Source organism: Haliotis asinina, chromosome 13 (assembly GCF_037392515.1).
Source record: "Haliotis asinina isolate JCU_RB_2024 chromosome 13, JCU_Hal_asi_v2, whole genome shotgun sequence".
Lineage (NCBI taxonomy): Eukaryota > Metazoa > Mollusca > Gastropoda > Lepetellida > Haliotidae > Haliotis > Haliotis asinina.
The window spans coordinates 28386978-28410335 of record NC_090292.1 but is presented as its reverse complement, the minus strand read 5'-3'; the positions used below and the strand labels follow the sequence as shown (position 1 = coordinate 28410335).

The window sequence follows — 23358 nt, the reverse complement described above, 5'->3', positions numbered from 1 at the left end:
GTAATAGTGCCATTTCAGTCAGACCTGTCATGACATCGAAAATATGATTTGTTTACGACGAACGTTTTCGATTATTTTTTTTCAGAATTATTTTTTAATTTGTCGTCGCGCGGATATTTGCCGATACAAATATACGAAATTTAAGTCAGATACTTATGAAATATCAGTAGTAAGAATATTGAAATCAGTTTGCGATAATTGGACAATTTATACGGTTCCTAATATAAAACGCATCCGGCTACCAATCGAGTAATTCAGGTAAATTCAGGAAAATTTACTCTGTTTATGTTTGTCTTGTAATTAATATCTGTACGTTTGAAATTATCTGGATATTTTTTGATAATAATGTTTATTTTTGTATGTAGTATTAATGAGCTGAATACTTTTTCAGTTGTCCCTTCTTTAGTGACGCACTGAGTGTTTGAAATCACCCACCCTCTTATTAGCGCCTTATGCTGAAATTAATTCAGCAGGCTAAAGGTTAATGTGGATATCTCTAGCAATCCGTAATATTTGAGAGTGAGTGAGTGAGTGAGTGAGTGAGTGAGTATAGTTTCACGACCATTTTAGCAATAATCCAGCAATATCACGGAGAGTGACACCATATATGGACTTTACCCATTATAGCCATGTGGGGTATCGAACCGGATATTTGGAGTGACGAGAGTACTCTTTAATCATTAGGCTATCTCACCACCCATTACACAAGAAATGGACTCCCGATGTGGGGAATCAATTCTGAGTCTTCCACATTAAGTGCCAACGCCATAATCACTGAGCTAGCCTGCGGAGGGATATTGTCATTGACGTTGGTAGTTTAAGAGATTCCATAAATACAGCACTATACTGACGATTGACTTTGGAAAACAATATTTTTATGACTGTGTATATTCGTAAGACTGACATGATATGACAACATGCTGATTTGATGTTTGGAGTTGTGGAAGAAAGTTGTGAAGCTTTGGGAAGTTGGACCTCGTCTTTGCTGGACATCTGCATCTGTTAGGGTCTCAAGCAGAATATGTTTGCCGGAAAGGACCCATAACTTCACCACTAGGTCGGTACGGATAAACTGGTATCATAGTACCCGACTTGGAGGTTGCTATTGAAATCTAAGTGGCTTGTCTGGAAACGTTATTTACACACAGCGCCGTCGTAAATACTGACGTACAAAAGAAAGTACACATCTGGCGCTTTGGGAGTATTTTTATAACTTGTTATCTTAAAAAGATTACACGACTGTTGTGTACATGATGCAAACCAACAAGGGTGAATGTCAGTTTACATGAAATAGTGTTGTGTTGCAATAGACAAACAAATAAATGAAGCCGCGTTCTAAAACTTCATCACTCAAGGTCATCACTCAAGACACGCAGTTACACACGCATTGTTTGGACACTATCTGTGACAGATCTTAGACTGAATGTAAAATATAAAGAGTACCGATTTGTGGGTGAAACGTACTACAAAAAGAGGATAAGAAACATCAATGATTTGTTAAGTTTTGTTTGTAGGATAGCCAGCGTGTTTTGCGCCGATTTGAGAAAGCCATTGCTAGTGCACATGTGGTGTTTTGGGACTGTATTAACCAACACAAAGGACACTTTGAAGATGTTTTTTGGATTGTGACTTAGAAACAAAATTTTACTTACAAAGCACTAGCGGATCTACCATTATAGACAAAAGCCGAGCATTCACCTGATATTTACTTGAAAGGTTGGACAAGCCCTCAATACTCTCTACTTGCTGTGCGCCTGACGAGTTTTGTACTTCTGTTTTAACGTCAGTGTAGTCTGATCAGGAGCAACGACCGAATTAATGCAGAATTGATGCTTGTACTCCGTTTCCACTCTCTCAACATGAAATCTCATGTTTGGAATTGGTACTACCATTCCATTCCGGGGATGTGGGTTAGCCTAATGGTTAAAGCTGAATACTCGAGTTCGATTCCCCACATGGGTACAACGTTTAGAGCCCATTTCTTGTGTACCACATCGTGGTATTGCTGGAATATTGCTAAAGGTTCTGACAAACAATACTCACTCATTCACTCACTCAGGAGACATTCGGGGAGGACCCGTTTCACGTCGGCGAGCTCGGCTACGTCCACGTAAAGGGCCTCCATGGAAAGGACCACCGTTACTTGAGGACCAGCGCTGGTTGCAAACATTACATCCTGTCAGGGGGACCTGAAGACTGGCCCGTGAACAGACACGAATATGACCCCAAGGTGAGACTTGCTATATCTTTGCGACTGCTGTCCTGTTTTTTAGGGTATGTCGTGGCCTATCTTGAAAGTATCTCATGGCAACTAAATTCCAGTTAGGCCACAAGAAATTAATCATAAGATTTTAGCCCTCTTCTTTCAAACTTATCTGACTTTTTTCTGTCTTATTTTTTTATTTATTTTTTTTGTGTATTATATTTGATTTTCATGTTTCATGTTGTTACATAAATTCATTCACATTCTTATTTTATTTTTATTTGTATTTTATAAATTTTGGTCGATTTTATTTATGTCTTATTTTGTTTTATTTTATTTTGCTTCATTAATTTAAGTTTATTCTGTTTTATTTTTGTTTCATTAATGTAAGTTTATTCTATTCTATTTTGTTTCACTAATTTAATTAATCTGATTTAATTTTATTTAATTTATCCAAATAATTGCGTCAGCAATTGTTCTAATTTGGCAGCAAATGTTGTCCCCGTGACTAGATTCTCGCTTTAATATGCATCTCTCATGGTTGCTTGGTATGTTAGTCAGCCCTGAGTAGGGGCTGTATTCTCAGACAGAAAGCAGTGTATACACCTGGAGATTTCCACGTACCTTGCGACAAAAGAATGGGCTGTTTGAAAGTGAGGCTGTTTTACAATCAATTTATGTGGCATGGAAATATCTGGATGGCAGTGACCGACTGAGAGTACATACCACACTGTTCCACAGCTGGAATCTGAACGCTTCGGATAAAGAATTTGGATAGATAACCCCAATCTTGGATTGTTGTGTAATGTGGGTGTGATCGTATTCCAGGACAACAGAAGATATACATCAAGTAGTGACCTTATTCCTATAAACGTTATTAAAAGGTAACCTGCCAATAGCCGAAACACAACAGACGAAAAGTCAAAAACAAAAACAAAAACAATAAATAAATAAATAAATAAAAATACATGCAACTAAACTGAACAGCAAAAGAAACGCAATTTTCGAAAAATCTAAAAAATCTAAAAAAGTAAGCTTTCAATTTTATGTCATCTTTTTAAAAACTTGACAAAAGCAGCGTTGCGTTTCTTTTCTGTTCAGTATATATTATCGTATCAGATACATGTATATCACTATCGAATACACATGTGGTATTTGTTTTTAATGAATTTGTGAATTCCTTCTTTTGACTGGAACTTCATGATCGATTCGAATAAATTCCTGAATATTGAAAATGAATATGAAAAAAAAAAAATAAACAACATAAAACAGGAATGAATATTTATATGTCACACGGGAAGCTTAGAAAAGGTTACAATTCCATCGGGTCAATCTACCAGTTCACAAATCGTTTTTGATGCACCATCTTTGAAAGAATCCGTGAAAGAATCTTTGAACGTCTTCGGCATATGTGTGTATCCGTCTAATGGCGCCACCAGTTCCTGAAGAATCTAAATCGTTTGCTTGTAGCCACTTGAGCTTTCTAGACAAGCAGGACCCATACGAAACGTGGATAGATAAAAGTTTTTTAACACCACACTCGTCCATATTCCAGCTGGATGTCGGCAGTCTGTAAATAATCGAGTCTGACGACAATCGAGTTTAGAGCAGGTATATCCTTTTGAGAATTGAGTTAGAGCATGAGCTTCGATCGGTACAGTTTGGATACGATGACGTATGTCAACCATATCAGCGAACCTGAACACTCGATCGCGTTTGTCGACACTTACAACAAACCAATTCCAACCCTGGTCTTCCTAAAGTGTCTGAGAATGAAGGAATATAGATGAGTATAACGGTTTATAAATGAAGGAATATAGATGAGTATAACGGTTTATAAATGAAGGGATATAGATGAGTGTAACGGTTTATAAATGAAGGGATATGACAAACCTGAACTGTTCGTGTTGGACCAGGTGAGCACACGCGACTTCAGAACGTATTTCCTCCCACCGTTCAGGAGATGTGTCGAGGCAGGAGCGTCCAGCCTAATCTGTTCCTATAACCTGTAAGTATATATTGGCTACATCACACACCTGTGTTGGACGAATATTTAATGACAACCCTCTCAGAACACTGGATACATTTCATTAACTGTATTTTACCATCATCTCAAATTCTTTACGAGATGTAGGATAAAACATTGTAATGGTTGTGTTGTTGCAACCATAAGCCACTACATTAAGCTGAGCAGAGTTCCATCCCTTTAACAAGACAGGATGCTCCGTTTGTGTTTCCGAAAACTGGTGACTGCATCTTTTAGATGTGATGAAAGAGACGATAAACCCGAAATGAATCGATCCTACTAAGCAATCCTTCCTAGTATGAAATATGTACTGAGCATATTTCAATATGTTGCATGACTTTTGACCATGAGTATATCCCCCACAGCGTCAACGGCGTCCCGGCGTGTGCCAACAAGAACATCCTCACCGACATCCTCCGAGGGGAGTGGAACTTCGACGGCTACATAATAGCTGACTCGGGCGAGATCAAGAGCATGATCACGAAACGCCATTACTTCAAGACCAAGATGGAGGCCGCGGTGGCCTGCCTGAAGGCTGGTTGTAACATCGAAGTGGAAAGAGACTCTGATAGAGTGTATCTGACGTTAGGTGAGTGAGAAAGTGTGAGTATTATTTGACGCCGCCTTTTGTAATACTCAAGCAATACCACGGCGAGGGACACCAGGATTGGACACGTTTTTTTCACACGTCGGGAAAGAACATTCAGGGCCGATAAAGTGAGATGGGAAGACAAGGGACAATCTTGGTGTTTTGCATTTGGTTCAAAATGATATTGACCGTTTTTTTCAAAACGACAAGATTAATGATAATGGATGGTATTAAACATCGTATGCAATGTCAGAATAGTAGGTGTCAAAGTGAGTGAATGAGTGAGTGAATTAAAGTTTAACTCCGTTTTTAGCAATATTCCAGCAATATCACAGTGGGGGACACCAGAAATGTTTTTCAAACACTGTACCCATCGAACCCCTGGTCATAGGCGTATCCATGTGATGTAGCTGTCCAAATTCAGTTGAACCTGACAGAGAACAAGTATTGACGTGGTAGGACTAACTGATTATGATGAAGCAATGACCGTTGATGAAGAAGCTATAATTATTGATGAGGGGGGATAACCGTTGATGACCAAGTGATGACCGCTGATGATGAAGCGATGACTGTTGAGGATGATACGATAACTGTTGATGAGGAAGCGATAACCGTTGAGGATGATGCGATAATAAATTTTGACGACAAAGCAAGAACTGTTGATGATAAGCAATAACTGTTGATGATGACGCGATAAACGTTTATGAAAAACGATAACCGTGGATGACAAAACGAGAACTGATGATGATAGTGCAATAATTCTTGATTATGACGCGATAAACGTTTATGAAGAAGTGATAACCACTGATGACAAAGCAATAACTGTTGATAAAACGATAACTGTTGATGATAAAGCAATAGACTTTTATGATGGCGTAATAAACGTTGATGCGGAAGGGGTAAGTGTTGATGATTAAGTGATCACCGTTCATGATAGAGCCATAGTTGTTGATGATTAAGTGATCACCGTTCATAATAAAGCCATAGTTGTTGATGATTAAGTGATCACCGTTGATGATAGAGCCATAGTTCTTGATGATTAAGCGATCACCGTTGATGATAGAGCCATAGTTGTTGATGATTAAGCGATCACCGTTCATGACAGAGCCATAGTTCTTGATGATTAAGCGATCACCGTTGATGATAGAGCCATAGTTGTTGATGATTAAGCGATCACCGTTGATGATAGAGCCATAGTTGTTGATGATTAAGCGATCACCGTTCATGACAGAGCCATAGTTGTTGATGATTAAGCGATCACCGTTGATGATAGAGCCATAGTTGTTGATGATTAAGCGATCACCGTTGATGATAGAGCCATAGTTGTTGATGATTAAGCGATCACCGTTCATGATAAAGCCATAGTTGTTGATGATTAAGCGATCACCGTTGATGATAGAGCCATAGTTGTTGATGATTAAGCGATCACCGTTCATGATAGAGCCATAGTTCTTGATGATTAAGCGATCACCGTTCATGACAGAGCCATAGTTGTTGATGATTAAGCGATCACCGTTCATGACAGAGCCATAGTTGTTGATGATTAAGCGATCACCGTTCATGACAGAGCCATAGTTGTTGATGATTAAGCGATCACCGTTCATGACAGAGCCATAGTTGTTGATGATTAAGTGATCACCGTTCATGACAGAGCCATAGTTGTTGATGATTAAGCGATCACCGTTGATGACAGAGCCATAGTTGTTGATGATTAAGTGATCACCGTTCATGACAGAGCCATAGTTGTTGATGATTAAGTGATCACCGTTCATGACAGAGCCATAGTTGTTGATGATTAAGTGATCACCGTTCATGACAGAGCCATAGTTGTTGATGATTAAGCGATCACCGTTCATGACAGAGCCATAGTTGTTGATGATTAAGTGATCACCGTTCATGACAGAGCCATAGTTGTTGATGATTAAGCGATCACCGTTCATGACAGAGCCATAGTTGTTGATGATTAAGCGATCACCGTTGATGATAGAGCCATAGTTGTTGATGATTAAGCGATCACCGTTCATGACAGAGCCATAGTTGTTGATGATTAAGTGATCACCGTTCATGACAGAGCCATAGTTGTTGATGATTAAGCGATCACCGTTCATGACAGAGCCATAGTTGTTGATGATTAAGTGATCACCGTTCATGACAGAGCCATAGTTGTTGATGATTAAGCGATCACCGTTCATGACAGAGCCATAGTTGTTGATGATTAAGCGATCACCGTTGATGATAGAGCCATAGTTGTTGATGATTAAGCGATCACCGTTGATGATAGAGCCATAGTTGTTGATGATTAAGCGATCACCGTTCATGATAAAGCCATAGTTGTTGATGATTAAGCGATCACCGTTCATGACAGAGCCATAGTTGTTGATGATTAAGCGATCACCGTTGATGATAGAGCAATAGTTGTTGATGATTAAGCGATCACCGTTCATGACAGAGCCATAGTTGTTGATGATTAAGCGATCACCGTTGATGATAGAGCAATAGTTGTTGATGATTAAGCGATCACCGTTGATGATAGAGCAATAGTTGTTGATGATTAAGCGATCACCGTTCATGACAGAGCCATAGTTGTTGATGATTAAGCGATCACCGTTGATGACAGAGCCATAGTTGTTGATGATTAAGCGATCACCGTTCATGATAAAGCCATAGTTGTTGATGATTAAGCGATCACCGTTGATGATAGAGCCATAGTTGTTGATGATTAAGCGATCACAGTTCATGATAAAGCCATAGTTCTTGATGATTAAGCGATCACCGTTGATGATAGAGCAATAGTTGTTGATGATTAAGCGATCACCGTTCATGACAGAGCCATAGTTGTTGATGATTAAGCGATCACCGTTGATGATAGAGCAATAGTTGTTGATGATTAAGCGATCACCGTTCATGATAAAGCCATAGTTCTTGATGATTAAGCGATCACCGTTCATGATAGAGCGATAGTTGTTGATGATTAAGCGATCACCGTTCATGATAGAGCAATAGTTGTTGATGATTAAGCGATCACAGTTCATGATAAAGCCATAGTTCTTGATGATTAAGCGATCACCGTTCATGATAGAGCGATAGTTCTTGATGATTAAGCGATCACCGTTGATGATAGAGCAATAGTTGTTGATGATTAAGCGATCACCGTTGATGATAGAGCAATAGTTGTTGATGATTAAGTGATCACCGTTGATGATAAAGCCATAGTTGTTGATGATTAAGTGATCACCGTTGATGATAAAGCCATAGTTGTTGATGATTAAGCGATCACCGTTCATGATAAAGCGATAGTTCTTGATGATTAAGTGATCACCGTTCATGATAAAGCCATAGTTGTTGATGATTAAGCGATCACCGTTGATGATAGAGCCATAGTTCTTGATGATTAAGCGATCACCGTTGATGATAGAGCAATAGTTGTTGATGATTAAGTGATCACCGTTGATGATAAAGCCATAGTTGTTGATGATTAAGTGATCACCGTTGATGATAAAGCCATAGTTGTTGATGATTAAGTGATCACCGTTGATGATAAAGCGATAGTTCTTGATGATTAAGTGATCACCGTTGATGATAGAGCAATAGTTCTTGATGATTAAGTGATCACCGTTGATGATAGAGCCATAGTTCTTGATGATTAAGCGATCACCGTTGAGGATAGAGCCATAGTTGTTGATGATTAAGTGATCACCGTTGATGATAGAGCCATAGTTGTTGATGATTAAGCGATCACCGTTCATGATAGAGCGATAGTTGTTGATGATTAAGCGATCACCGTTCATGATAAAGCCATAGTTGTTGATGATTAAGCGATCACCGTTGATGATAGAGCAATAGTTGTTGATGATGAAGCGATCACCGTTGATGATAAAGCGATAGTTCTTGATGATTAAGTGATCACCGTTGATGATAGAGCAATAGTTCTTGATGATTAAGTGATCACCGTTGATGATAGAGCCATAGTTCTTGATGATTAAGCGATCACCGTTGAGGATAGAGCCATAGTTGTTGATGATTAAGTGATCACCGTTGATGATAGAGCCATAGTTCTTGATGATTAAGCGATCACCGTTGATGATAGAGCAATAGTTCTTGATGATTAAGCGATCACCGTTGATGATAGAGCCATAGTTGTTGATGATTAAGCGATCACCGTTGATGATAGAGCCATAGTTCTTGATGATTAAGCGATCACCGTTGATGACAGAGCCATAGTTGTTGATGATTAAGCGATCACCGTTCATGATAGAGCCATAGTTGTTGATGATTAAGCGATCACCGTTGATGATAGAGCCATAGTTCTTGATGATTAAGCGATCACCGTTGAGGATAGAGCAATAGTTCTTGATGATTAAGTGATCACCGTTGATGATAGAGCAATAGTTGTTGATGATTAAGCGATCACCGTTGATGATTAAGTGATAGTTGTTGATGATTAAGATTTAACAGTGCTAAGGAAGAACTACACGCTGCTGATGAAGCGTGAGTGAGTGAGTGAGTTTTACGCACCCCGCACTCAGCAATATTCCAGCTGTATGGCGGCGATCTGTAAATAATCGAGTCTGGACAAGAGAATCCAGTGATCAACAACATGAGCATCTATCTGCACAATTGGGAACAGGTGACATGTGTCAACCAAGTCAGCGAGCCTGACCACCCGATCCCGTTAGTCGCCTCTTACGACAAGCATAGTCTCTTTTTGTGACAAGCATGGGTTGCTGAAGGCCTGTTCTACCCCCTCTGTTGAAGCGATAACCGTTGATTATCAAGCAATAACCTTGAGCTTCTGCGTGTACATTGATGGAGGAGGTGGGGAGCCTGGTTAAAGCGTTCGCTCGTCACGCTCAGGTTCGATTCCCCACAGTGTTTGAAGCCCATTTGGAATGTTTCTAAAGGCAGCGTAAAACCCAATTCACTCAATCACTCTTTCACAGCCACGTTTTCCCACTATTGCAGCTGATGCAGTCAAGCAAGGGAAGATATCTGAGAAGTTTGTCCGGGACCAGATGAAGCCATTGATCAAAACACGAATGAAGTTGGGGGACTTTGACCCTCCCAGCATGAACCCCTACAACAAGTTGTCCATAAACAATGACGTGTTGACGAAGGACCATATCGCCATTGCCCTCGAGGCAGCCATGAAGAGCTTTGTCCTGTTGAAGAACCAGAACAACTATCTTCCTATCAGAAATAAACTGAATAAAATAGCCGTGAGTATTGTGTGCCATGCATGATTGCTCACGCCATCATCATCATCATCATCATCATCATCATCACCGCCGCCGTCGTCGTCGTTAACACTGAGGACCACTCTGTTATCTCAACTTCCTGTTCTCTAGAATGTACAAATACAGAATATACAGAATGGTATATTAGAACTATACTCATGGAAAAAAAGAATCGCAGCATCTGATATTTCATAGTATTAATATGTTACCATTTACCACAGCAAAGGTACATACACGAACTTCAATTAATTTACTGTCTGGAGAATTCCCCTTCACGGTGTCGCAGTACCGTTTACCATGTGTACATATGTGTCTCATGACTATTGACATGATTTTGTAGTTTTAAATGTTTATACAACGTTCCTCTAGCACTCAATATATACCCCTGGAAACAAATAAGGAAACACATGAAAGTACAAGTGTTCCTTTACTCTTTATCAGGTTTCTTCACAAGGAATACATAGCACTGTGAGTGGAATTTTGGAAATACATAAAGGGAACACTTGTACTTTCATATGTTCCCTTATTTGTTTCCATGAGTATTTATGGCCGATGTGTAGTTGCAACATGTACTTTGACCTTTGAACATCTGCTCTGATCCCTGATTGAGAGAAAAAGTGAGAGAATTGGAGGGTCAGGTGGAGGGGAAGTACTACTGCTGCTGCTGCTGCTGCTACTACTACTACTACTACTATTGCTGCTACTACTACCGCTACTACTACTGCTGCTGCTACTACTACTACCACCACTTCTACTACTGCTGCTACTACTACTGCTACTACTACTACTACTACGATTACTGCTGCTACTACTACGATTACTGCTGCTACTACTACTACGATTACTGCTGCTACTACTACTGCTGCTACTACTACTACTACGATTACTACGCTAGTATGCTGTTATATGAGTTTGGGTTTTTTATCAGATGAGGTTTTTGTCAAACGTAGAGTACTAAAGATGACCTTGACCTTGACATCTGCCTAGGTCATCGGCCCCATGTCTGACAATAAAACGGAACTCACGGGAGACTATGCCGCATGGACAGATGGAAAATACGTGGAAAGTGCTCTCGATGGGTTGAAACAATTAGCCCATCACGTCAGCACTGCCGCTGGCTGCAACGACGTGAACTGCCAACACCTCGACAGCCATAGCGTCGTCAATGCTCTTAATGGTGTCGATGCGATATTCCTTTGTCTTGGAGGAGGCAAGTTTACGAGTAAAATATACTCAACACAAAAACATTAAGGACTACACCAATTCAGTATCAAAGTATTTAATAGTTCATAATATGATCCACATAACAGATAAATATTGAAGGTTAGGGAGGTCCTTAACCTTTTTTGTTGTGTATATGATACTGGCAATGACAACAACAGTAAGTCTGACTGAACTGACGCACAAAAGAAGGTGAAGTTAAACCGTTGGCATGATGGTGCTAGTTCAGTGTTATACCACACAACAGAAAAGCATGAATATCCAACTCAGACACATCATGTGTCAAGCAGTTCTTGTTGTACAAACTGTATAATGCCGAGCGCCAAAAAGCACGGCGTGTTGATGCGACGCGGCCTGGAGGGACGCTCTAACGGAGGCGGTTCGTACATAAGAAATTTATTTATTATTTATTTATTTATTTATTTATTTATTTATTTATTTATTTATTTATTTATTTATTGTGTGTGCATTACAGCACATATCTTAACCAGTAATCCTAAAGCAAAAACTGTGTACTTTCTTTTGAATGTCAGTATATGTGAACTTTATTATCTCAGGTCAGACCCTGGAACGAGAAACTCACGACCGCCACAGTACAGGCTTGCCTGGACATCAGCTGGACCTTCTCAAGGCCGTTGTCAGCCATGGTACGAATTACGTCATCGATAACCGATGATTATGTCGTTAAGTAATAACAAGTGTATTGTCTACGACTGTTATGAGAAATAGTCCAAACCCACCAAACCCACCCACCCACCCACCCGAATTCAACCTGCATGCCCATACTGTATTTTTCCTGCCAGCTGAGCTAGAGTGAGTAACTGAGTAAGGTTTTATGCAGCTTTTAACAATATCCCTACAACAATCTATCTGCTATGGGGGTGGGGGGTGGGGGGCAGGGCACCAGAAATAAGCTTCATACATTGTACCCATGTGGGGAATCGAACCCGGGTCTTAGGCGTGACGAGCGAACGTTTTAGCCATTAGGCTACCCCACAGCCCCTCGCTTAGCTGGAAGTGTGTCGCTAAGCAACAGACAAACAATATGTTGTCCAAGGTTCGTACAAACTATCAAGCCATCACGTTTGGGGCCTTTTATGGGTTTTCCGGGGCTCAGTCAACAATTGTAAGGAACTATAGAAAAATATAACACATTAGTAGTTCAGTACACACAAGATTGGTCAAATGTGGGACTGGCCATCAAAGGGAAAACACTCTTTGCTTCACTGTTTTGCGATGGTGTTTAATCATGTATTAGTTTCCTGTAAAACTCGTAACTTTACAAGCTTTGTTAAGTATAGAGTCTTTAAGGGCAAATCACTGGCGATTAGGGCCTTTTCAAAGCTAAAAAGAACTCAGGGCCTTTCTAAGCTCATTCTCTTCCCACAATGGTTCCTTGTCACATCTTCCTACGTAACCTCTGTTCTAACACGACCCTTTCATGGTGCGAGTGTTCAAGACTCGTGATTGGAGGCAATCAGGTTTAGTAGTGCAATCAGCGACATCGTTTCAAAAGCGATCGTTCGAAAGATCTCGGTAATTTCCGGATGCATCCTGAAAACTAGAATCTCTTCCCGAGCGCCATACTTAAATGTTTCTTCTAGACTGAACTCAGTCATGTCATTTTTTGTTTCTCCACATTGCTTGCATTTGTCAAGTCGATGTAACACATGTTCTGATTGGACATAAAAAGGCAGATAAATCTGCTGCCATTTTTTGCCGCGAAGGGATTTTATGAGAACCAAGAAATATGGCCGTATTAGAACAGAGGTTCGTAGGAAGGTATGACAAGCAACCTCTGTGGGAAGAAAATGTTCTAGGCTAACATGTCCCAATTTCAGGCCTCTTCAAGCCCGGCGAAACCTGTTGCCTCCCTGAATCGCAGCGAAGTGAGTGAGTTTTGTTTTACGCCGCACTCAGCAATATTCCAGCTATATGGCGGCGGTCTGTAGATAATCGAGTCTGAACCAGACACTCCAACGATCATCGGCATGAGAACTAATATTCGCAGTTGGGAACAGATGACATGTGTCACTCCAAGTCTGACCACCCGATTCCTTTAGTCGCCTCTTACGACAAGCATGGATTACTGAAGGCCAGTGTTCTAACCCGAACCTTCACGTGTACAGGTGTACTAAGTATAATATACAGTGAAATTCTGATGACGTTTTTGCTTCAGTGGGTATCTCCTCTGCTGTTTCAGTTCAGGGTGGTCCGAGTATTATTGGTAAAAGGGCTTCAGCACCGCCTATCGTGCTTCTCCTGTTTAATGGTGGACCACTCGAAGTGTCGTTTGCCGCATCCAATCCTCACGTAACTGCGATACTCGACTGCTTCCTGCCCCATCAAAAAACGGGGGAGGCAATCAGGAGGATTCTGACGCACGATGGCGCCAACTCCGTGCCCTCGGCTAAATTACCATACACCGTGCCGGCCAGTGATAGTCAGGTGAGACATGAACAGCAGTCATGTGAAACAATCGTGTCAAAACATGTTATGCAGGAATTGGGAAAAAGAACTTTGACAACGGGCCATTTTCAGGATTATTAGCCATTTTCTGAATTTAGAATGGGCCACTGCCATAGTATCAATAGTTAACTTCAAATTTTTAATGGGCCATTTTTCAATCTAATGTCTTTCCCGATCCGAGGTTATGTGAAACATTCATGTGAAAATGCATTATGACAAACGGTCATGTGAAAATATGCTGGGCAAAATTAGTCAGGGATATTTGTAAACTTTGAAATTAGGAATAATTATGCATTTATTCATTGACGCACTGATAACATATCAGTCATAAAATACTAATATCCCTGACTTATTTTGTCCAGTATGTTATATGAAACATTCATTTGAAAACGACACTGTGAAAAAATATATTGTGTAAGAGTGTATATTGTGAAACAGTCATATGAAAATATGTTGTGTGAAGTATTCAATTGACAACGTTAAGTTGACGATCATGTGAAAACATGACATGTGAAACATTCATTAGAGAACATTAACAATCATGTGAAAATATATGTGAAACATGTGAAAACATGTAGTGTGAAACAGTCATGTGAAAATATATATGTCAAACAGTCATGTGAAAATATGTTATGTGAAGCATTCATTTGTGAAAATATGTTATGTGGAACATTCATTTGAAAGCTTTAATAATCATGTGAAAAATATATGTGAAACGGTCATGTGAAACCTTATTATGTAAAACTGTCGTGAGAAAGTCAGTTAAGCGAAACATTCGTATGAAAATGTGTCAGATAGAAGAGTCATGTGAAAATATGCTGTGAAAAAGTTATGCCAAACATTCATAGTTAAAGTGGTGCAGTGGGAACATATTCAGAGCTGTCTTCGGATACACAGAATATTTTGATTGGTGACCCTGCCATAAGTCCCCTGAAACAGTCACTCAGAGGTCCAGATAAGCTGCGTATCCGGATACAAGACGCTTGGAAAAATTTACAATTACGTATTGAAAAAAAATTGTTTCAAATGTTTGATATGCAAAAAAAAAAAAAAATCAAAACATATGTGTACGGAAAAAATGTATAAAAATCGCTGGCGTAATAAAAGCGACTATTGCTATCAAGCTGTACTGTTGGTATAGGACCACCGTTGTACTGTTGGTATAGGACCACCGTTGTACTGTTGGTATAGGACCACTGTTGTACTGCTGGTATAGGACCACCGTTGTACTGTCAGTGTAGGATTAGTAATTTGTTATGAAATCATTTCCATGATATTTAAGTTGATTTTTATTAGGTATGACATAAGGAAGAACATGCTGAAAATCACAGAAATACCTATATAGTATTCCCAGAAATTATTGAGAATCATGTTGTGTCATGTAACTCATTACGTTTATTAACTTCTGGCGTTTTACTTACATAAACATGTTAAAACATCATCCTTTTACAGTCTCAGTCTTGTTTTAGTACTTTGTTAGACCTCCTCAGCAACGCATGCCTGAATACGCCTAGGCACACTACCCATCAAAGTTTGTAGGTAATCGTGTGACAGGGTATCCCAATATTGGACCACCTCGGCCTTCATATCTTCAATATTTCTCAGTCCCTTTTGGTTTATTCTGTCCTTCATGACTCCCCACACATTCTCAATTGGGTTTAGGTCTGGGCTGTAACTGGACCAGTCTAAAACTTGAACATTTTCGCCCGACAACCACTGTTTTGTGTAGCGCGCAGTGTGTATTGGGTCATTATCATGCTGGAAAATCCAATCATCTTCATACAATGTTTGTGCTGTCGGAAGAAGGTGACCATTTAGAATGTCAACGTATCTTTCTTTTGTCAAGTTTCCCGTGAAAACACACAATGGCGTCACTCCGCGAGCCGATATGCCACCCCACATGTGAAACTTCGGACTATGTTTTGGTCGCTGGTAGATAGGTTTGACAGTATCTTTGGTCCAAATTTTCACACAATTAGGGAAAAGCCAAACAGAACTTTCATCCGAAAAGAAAACATTATCCCAATCTTGATTTTCATGAGCCAGACACCAGTTTAAACGTTTTTCCTTTTGTGCATCTTTCATCAACGGCGAGGGAATTCAACGTTTTTTCACCCAATTAAGTAATTCCTGCCTAACTGTTTCATTGCATACCTGAGGATTTCCTCTGCTAATCATTTCATTTCTGATGTTCTTAACACTTTTCAATTTGCCCCTACTCACAATCTGCCCAGTCTTCGGCGATCCACAACACTGAATTTCCTAGGCCGACCTGCCCCTGCTTTGTGCTCTATCCCGGTTCCTGTTTGAATATTCTTCAAAGTTCTGTATACTGTAGACAGAGGAATACCATGTCTACAAGCTAACACTTTAGCATCAGCCTCACCCCTTTCAAAATCATCTAGAATGAGCTTTCTTTTCTCTCTTGCTGTAAATTCTGCCATGTCAACACAGGAAGCCATCTGCTCAGACAAGGGAGATAACTCTTGACGTAATGAGCTGCCTTCTAAGCCTTCAAGAGTTGTCTCCCTTATTTAGTATGCTTAGTGCATAGTGAAAGCCCTTTTTCCAATCTTAGCATCATTAGAAAAAAACAAAGATTTTCTCAATAATTTCTGGGAACACTGTATATTTGAAAACGGTGGGTAACGGAAAATGAAGCACACTCAACATTCATCATACCGACTCAAAAAAAACAAACAAACAAACAAAACAAACGGTACAGTAGAGTACACACATGAGCTTAATCTTACCTGAAGCTCTGCTGTCAGTCTACGGCTTCGTTGCTACCACTATGTTCAAAGCACATTGAGGTGGCGTTTCCTTAGGCGAATGACTTTTCGACTTTTGTCTCCTCTCATCCAGCACTGGATGGATACCCGGTATTAACTCTTCTGTCAGCCTTCACTCGTAGCTGTATCTACTCACCACTGTGTTAAGAATGATAATAACAGTATAAAGATAACAATATAAGCATGATAAGGGCCCTCTTTGATCCAGGGAACATGCATGTACATGGATAGACAATGTTGGAAACCTAGCCAAACCTTTACAGGGTTTTTTATACTATGTCCAGAAATTATTGAGAATTTTAGGAATATGTTTGATTGGATTTCTAGTATAAACAGCCTTGACGAGCTATCAAGCGCTTGGTTTCATTCAAGAGAAAAACTCTGTTTTCCTTTTCATTAATTTGTGAAACGTTATCCCCCTTTGTCCCCTTGCTAGCAGACGACATTTTCAGTGATCCTCAGTATGAGTTAGAGATGAGAAAGTTGATTTTGACAGACAGACATCTTTATTCAGTTACAGGGCCATGGCCCACATTACAGAATAGAACACCAATATATAGTTTGTTTTAGAGTATTATAACAAGGACGTCAGATCAGCTAAAGTGATTTTTTTTAAAAAGAAAAAAGCAAAAAAAAAAAAAAAAAAAAAAAGAAAAAAAAAGCAAACAAACCCAAAACAACAGGCATCCCTTTGTCCATTGTTTATCGTATTTTGAAATATTGCAAATACATGTAGGTATGGCACTGAGCACCAGGGAGGCGCACGTAGGCCCAGAAAATTGACTGTCTTTGAAGGCGGCTTGATATTCTTGTTTTTAAAAGCAAACGAAGGGGTTTAGAAAATATATGCCTGGATATGAGTGATAGAGGAACTGGTTGTCTGTAAGGAAACAGAACTGAGCTGCATGCAGCAGGTCAGCAGAAAAGTCGATAGAGGAACTGGTTGTCTGTAAGGAAACAGAACTGAGCTGCATGCAACAGGTCAGCAGAAAAGTCGATAGAGGAACTGGTTGTCTGTAAGGAAACAGAACTGAGCTGCATGCAACAGGTCAGCAGAAAAGTCGAGGAATCTGGACCATGAAACCTGGACGAGAGGGGCAAAGGTTGAACTGATGCTTACAGCATAGAAATGTTAACTGGGACAATGTGATTTTGTCAGATGAAAGTTCGGTGTGGTTGTTTCCTAATACACTGAAATTCTGGACCAAACAAACTGAAAAACCTTTGCAGCAGCGCCCAAAGTACAGTCCGAAATTTAACATGTGTTGTAGCATACCTGTGGTATACGGGCTACGCCCCTCCGTGCATTTGAAGGGAATATGAACAGTGAGCGGTACCCATATATCCTCGAGGGACATCTACTTCCATCTGCTGACGTGTTCTATCGAAATTTTTGAATTTTCCAACAGCACAACGACGCAAAACGTCGTTCAAAGCATTCAAAGTGTCGGACTCAAAATATGACATTATTAGGACTCAAAATATGGCATTATTACATTGGCCAAGCTATAGCCCTAGCCTAAAATCCAACAGAAAATATTTCGTGACTTCTGAAGAAAAGTGTCAATAAAAAAATCTTACAATTATTGGTGAAGTGAAAGAAGAGGTGTCAGCCCACATAGCTGCCGATACTGACTTGACAAAACACTAGTAGTAACTGTTCACCTGTCTTTGAATCTGGAGTCAAGTTCTGCATACCGAAACATAAGTCTCATTAAACTATTCACAAAATGACCTACTTTTCAGACGATCCGAATTTTCTCGTGTGAATATGTAAATTGACACCACAAACAACTCTGGTCAAACTGAATTCCAATTCCTTGTTTCATAAGAAAATGGTATTTACAAATGAATTTTATTCTCTAATTTATGTCGAGGTTGAGGGTTGCGCTTATTGAACGTAGTTCTGTAACGCAGAATGAAGTTGATGTAATATCAGTTCCGCCAGAGCTCCGCTAAACGTTTCTAGTGGCAGAGTCTCGGTTTGATATTTCCACGATTTCCTGGTTTCCGGTTATCAGAGCTCGCTGTACGATATGTACGCCGTACGACATATTTACTAGGATTAGAAAGAACTTAGTGTTGCAATATACAACTGCGTAGGCTTATCAGATCACACTGATTAATATTTATGCATCCAGTTAAATGACATAGTCTAAAAATACTGTACTGGTTATCGCATTAAGCTGCACAATAGGACAGAGCCAAGTAAATAGGAAACGAGACTGTTCTGTAATCAATGTTTTGACATGTAATATTCATGTTTTATACGTGAGTACTGAGTGACAAAAATACAAAACTTAAATCTTCAAATTCTCAATTTCTGGTCATACTATATAATGTATATCTTTATGAATGTTTATAATTATATGTTGCGAAAAAAATAAAATCCACGGTTAATAGGACTATAGTCAAAGCGTGTATTATTTCTCCTCCGAATTCCAGGTACCGCCAATGCTCGACTACTCAATGGACGGTCGTACTTACTGGTACTTCAAGGGAGATCCACTCTATCCGTTCGGATACGGACTTTCTTACACCACCTGGCAGTACTCTGGTCTCCAGTACAGCCACAACATCAACGCCGGCGGCGACGTCAAGGGTCAGGTCGTCGTTCACAACACCGGTCACTATGACGCTGAAGAGGTCAGGAGAAGCACATATACTGTGTAAACTGCAGTACAAGAGTGAGTGAGTGAGTGAGTGAGTTTGGTTTTACGTCGCGATCAGCAATATTACAGCTATATGGCAGCGGTCTGTAAATTATCGAGCCTGGTCCAGACAATCTAGTGACCAACATCACGAGGATCGATCTACGAAATTGGGATACGATGGCATGTGTCCACCAAGTCAGCGAGTCTGACCATCCGATCCCGTTAGTCGCCTCTAAGACAAGTGTGGATTACCAAGGACCAATTCTAACCCGGATGATCATGGGTTTGGATGCAGTATGATGTTACATAAAACAACTTTCATTTGTTTCAGATCGTCCGAGAATGAGTGTATATATATTCTGTTTAATACCGAAGTCATCAAACTGAAGAATATAAACCCAAATTGATCTACTTTCAAACACAGGCTGGCTACACGCCGTCGCCGCCTGTAGAACCACAGGTAAACTGTAGCGCAAATGGGTTGCACAGCATAGAGAAAATTACCTGTCTTCTTACATGCGAGTGAAGCGAGCAAAGGTTGGCAACGTACATCCCTCGCTTCGTATCGAAAAATATTTTGCATGTCAAGATAAAATTTCGCCACGGTCAAAGATACACTCCCTTTCCTCACTTGGTTCTGCTAAGAAGATTGGTCACTTTCTCTATGCTGCGCATCCCATTTGCGCTACAGTTAGCCTTTGGTTGAACGTAACATCACACTGAGTAGCATGACGTCATAGCATTGTTATGATGTGACGTCTCCGTGACAAAGTGATATTTTGCCCAAGGGCGTCGTATGAAAAATATGAACTTTGATATATTCGCCCTAGGTAATGAGACAGCATTCAGTTGTTTAAGATCGTTCAGGAGAATGTGATATCGCGTAAACCCACCTTCGACTGTTTCAGATCGTCCAGGTGTACGTGTCATGGACGGACAGCTCTCTGAACTTGCCCAAATACAAACTGGTTGCGTTCGGGCGAGTCCACGTCAGACATGGTTCACAGACAACCTTCAAGTTTACAATCAGTCACAAGAATCTGGCTGTATGGGGTGACAAGGATGGGTGGAAGGTTCTGTCAGGTTGGTATGGCGATAGGGTAGCCCATTCTCTTCCCACAGAGGTTACTTGTCACATCTTCCTACATAACCTCTGTTCTAATACGACCCTTTCATGGTGCGAGTGTTCAAGACTCGTGATTGGAGGCAATCAGATTTAGTAGTGCAATCAGCGACCTTGTTTCAAAAACGATCGTTCGCAAGATCTCGGTAATTTCCGGATGCATCGTGAAAACTAGAACCACTTCCCGAGCGCGATACTCAAATGTTTCTTCTAGACATTGCTTGCATTTATCAACGTATTCTGTCACACGTATTCTGATTGGACAGAAAAAAAGGAAGATAAATTTGTTGCCATTTTTTGCCGCTGGGGGATTTTATGAGAACGGCGAAATATGGCCGTATTAGAACAGAGGTTCGTAGGAAGATATGACAACTAAGCTCTGTGGGAAGGGAATGAGGGTAGCCTAGTGGTTAAGCTTTCGCTCATCCACACCGGCGACCAGGATTCAATTTCCCCCATTCTAGACAGTGTCCACTGTAGTGATATTATTAGCGGCCTTAAACTGTATTCACTTACTCCATCATGAAGCTTGAAGATTCGGTGGGGTGGCCGAGTGGTCAAAGCGTCCGCTCTTCACGCCGAAGACCCGGGTTCGATTCTCCACATGTGTTTAATGTGTTTCTGGCGTTTCACATCGCGGTATTGCTGAAATATAACTGAAAACTTTCAAACCACACCCACTCCACTCCAGCATCAAGTATTAAAATTTTTTTTAAAAAAACAAGAAAATCAAATGATTGTGGAACTTGCAAACAGGAAAGCAATGGATCAATCTTATTTCTTAATGCAGAATAGGGGCGATATGGCAGAAAAGAGGTTGAAGCGTTCGCTCGTCACGCCAGGGATCCGGGTTCGATTCCCCACTTGAATCCCAATTCTGTCTCCTACCATTGCTGGAATGTTTCTAAAAGCGGCCTAAAACCATTCTCACTCACTACTGCAAAATAGGCAACATGCAAACAGTGAATCTATAAGATCTATGTAGATAAATGTGCACAGAAGAATATATTTGTTTTTGTTTTTTATTTAACGTCGCACTCAGCAACGTTACAGCTCTATGACGGCGACGTGTAAATTATCCAGTTAGGACCAGACAATCCAGTGATCAACAAAATATTTGTCAGTACAGCGATATTGTAAAACAGATGCGCAGTTGCATGGTAACTGTTAAGTGTTCATGTTTAAATGTCACAGTATTTTAGTCTTCTTTCTTAAATCCAAATTACCAGGACTCACAATCTGTTTCAATACCTGAATAGTGATCTGGGTTACTGGACAAGGCCACTCGTGTGAGTGAGTGAGTGAGTGAGTGAGTTGGGTTTTACGCCTCTTTATTCCGCAATATTCCAGCTATATCACGGCGGTGGACACCAGAAATGGGCTTCACATATTGTAACCGGGTCCTCGGTGTGACGAGCGAACGCTTTAACCACAAAGCTGCCCCACCGCCCCTGTGACACTCTATTGAAAAAAACAACAACAAAATGATTAAAAAATATCTACTTTCTTTCGTACTTCAGTTTATGTTGGCGTTTGTTTTGCAGGTAAGATGAACATCTACGTTGGAGGCCAACAGCCACATCAGAAGAAGGCCATGAGTTCCAATGTTTTGAGTGGACAGTTCACCATAACCGGAACAAAGATTCTTGGAAAATACTAGGATGTAAATGCCAAGGGACTGTTTCTGTAATTAAATGATATTTTTTGAAATTAAAACAAAAATAATTGTCATTATCTTTGTACCAGTTTTGTTATTCAGACTCATAATCGCTACCGGGTGTTTATTGACTGCATATTCCGGTGATTGACATCATGAACATCGATCTGAGTAGTTTGTTGCGATTGTATTTGCCACATTGGTGACAGCGATGTTTACAAAGTTTCGTGTGGACCGACTTATTTAACCATGTAAACCAGCTGCTCTTTCGTTTTACAACACTCATCGAGGCGAGTGTTAAGTCTTTCACTTTATATCCTGTGTTCGTTCTCTCTGGGGATCTGTTCAGATCGTGTTTTCACCTTTATTGCTTCATGTCCATGTTTTCAGTCGTCATGGGCAATGAAGTGTCTTCTGAGTCACTGTAGGACCTCTGCCGATACCATTGCCCAGCTACATAGCAGGAGAAGTCGACAAGGACCTGCATTTTCGAAGCTCTCTTGACCCGTGAAGATCCGGGTTAGAATTCATCTTTAGTAACTCATGCTTGTCGTTAGAGGCCACTAACGGGATCGGATAGTCAGACTCGCTGACTTGGTTAACACATGTCATCGCATCCCTATTGCGTAGATCGATGTTCATGTTGTTGATCACTAGATTGTCTTATCCCGACTCGATTATTTACAGATCGCTGCCATATAGCTGGAATATTGCTGAGTGCGGCGTAAAACTCAATTCACTCACTCTGATACTTGTAAGTGCCATACATTAACATTATCTTACGACTATCTTAGCTCTAAGAGAGCTACGAAAATCCAGGCACAGTTTTGGGATGCTGTGCAGTAATGTTAGTCAAGCCATAAAAGTTGTGGCAAGAGTACAGGGTTCAAGGTACAGATACAAGGTACAGATACAAAGTTCGGGTACAGGGCGTAGGTTGAGAGTATGAATACTGGAAATGGTTAGAGAACGATACCATTGTTCAGCTACTTGGCCGGAGACGTGAACCAGGTGCTTTAATGATGCAGCGCCATAAGCCAAGCCATAGAAGTTGATTGTGGACTAGATTGCCCCAGATTACTATTTTTACGAGTTCAGTAATAGCTTTTATTGTCAGTTGTATAATCACTTGGGCAACGAATGTGCAAGTGTTATGAAAATGTTGATAATGTTTTTTTATTTATACCGATAAAATGGTATTTTGGATGATGATTACAGTACCATATTACACGGCCTAGTTGAAAGAAAACATAGTTATTTAGATGTTTGTTTAATTTGTTTAAACTACTCGTCTCACATTCTCTTCCCACAGGGGTTACTCCTGTCATATCTCCCTACGTAGGAAGATGTGACAGTCGTAACCTCTGTGGGAAGAGAATGCTCGTCTCAA

At 40.3% G+C, this 23358-nt stretch overlaps 1 protein-coding gene across 1 annotated transcript in view; it reads left to right on the top strand.

Moving 5' to 3' along the window:
• The window catches only part of LOC137259781 (uncharacterized), a 32612-nt gene extending 10579 nt beyond the window's left edge, over window positions 1–22033 (top strand). Inside the window, exons 4-13 of the mRNA XM_067797394.1 lie at window positions 2060–2230; window positions 4120–4211; window positions 4595–4818; window positions 9781–10034; window positions 11040–11262; window positions 11831–11920; window positions 13477–13721; window positions 18980–19180; window positions 20097–20271; window positions 21856–22033. Of these exons, the coding sequence (XP_067653495.1) occupies window positions 2060–2230; window positions 4120–4211; window positions 4595–4818; window positions 9781–10034; window positions 11040–11262; window positions 11831–11920; window positions 13477–13721; window positions 18980–19180; window positions 20097–20271; window positions 21856–21971 (1791 nt within the window). The 3' untranslated portion in view covers window positions 21972–22033. The remainder of the gene's footprint in view (window positions 1–2059; window positions 2231–4119; window positions 4212–4594; window positions 4819–9780; window positions 10035–11039; window positions 11263–11830; window positions 11921–13476; window positions 13722–18979; window positions 19181–20096; window positions 20272–21855) is intronic.
• Window positions 22034–23358: the final 1325 nt, after the last annotated feature.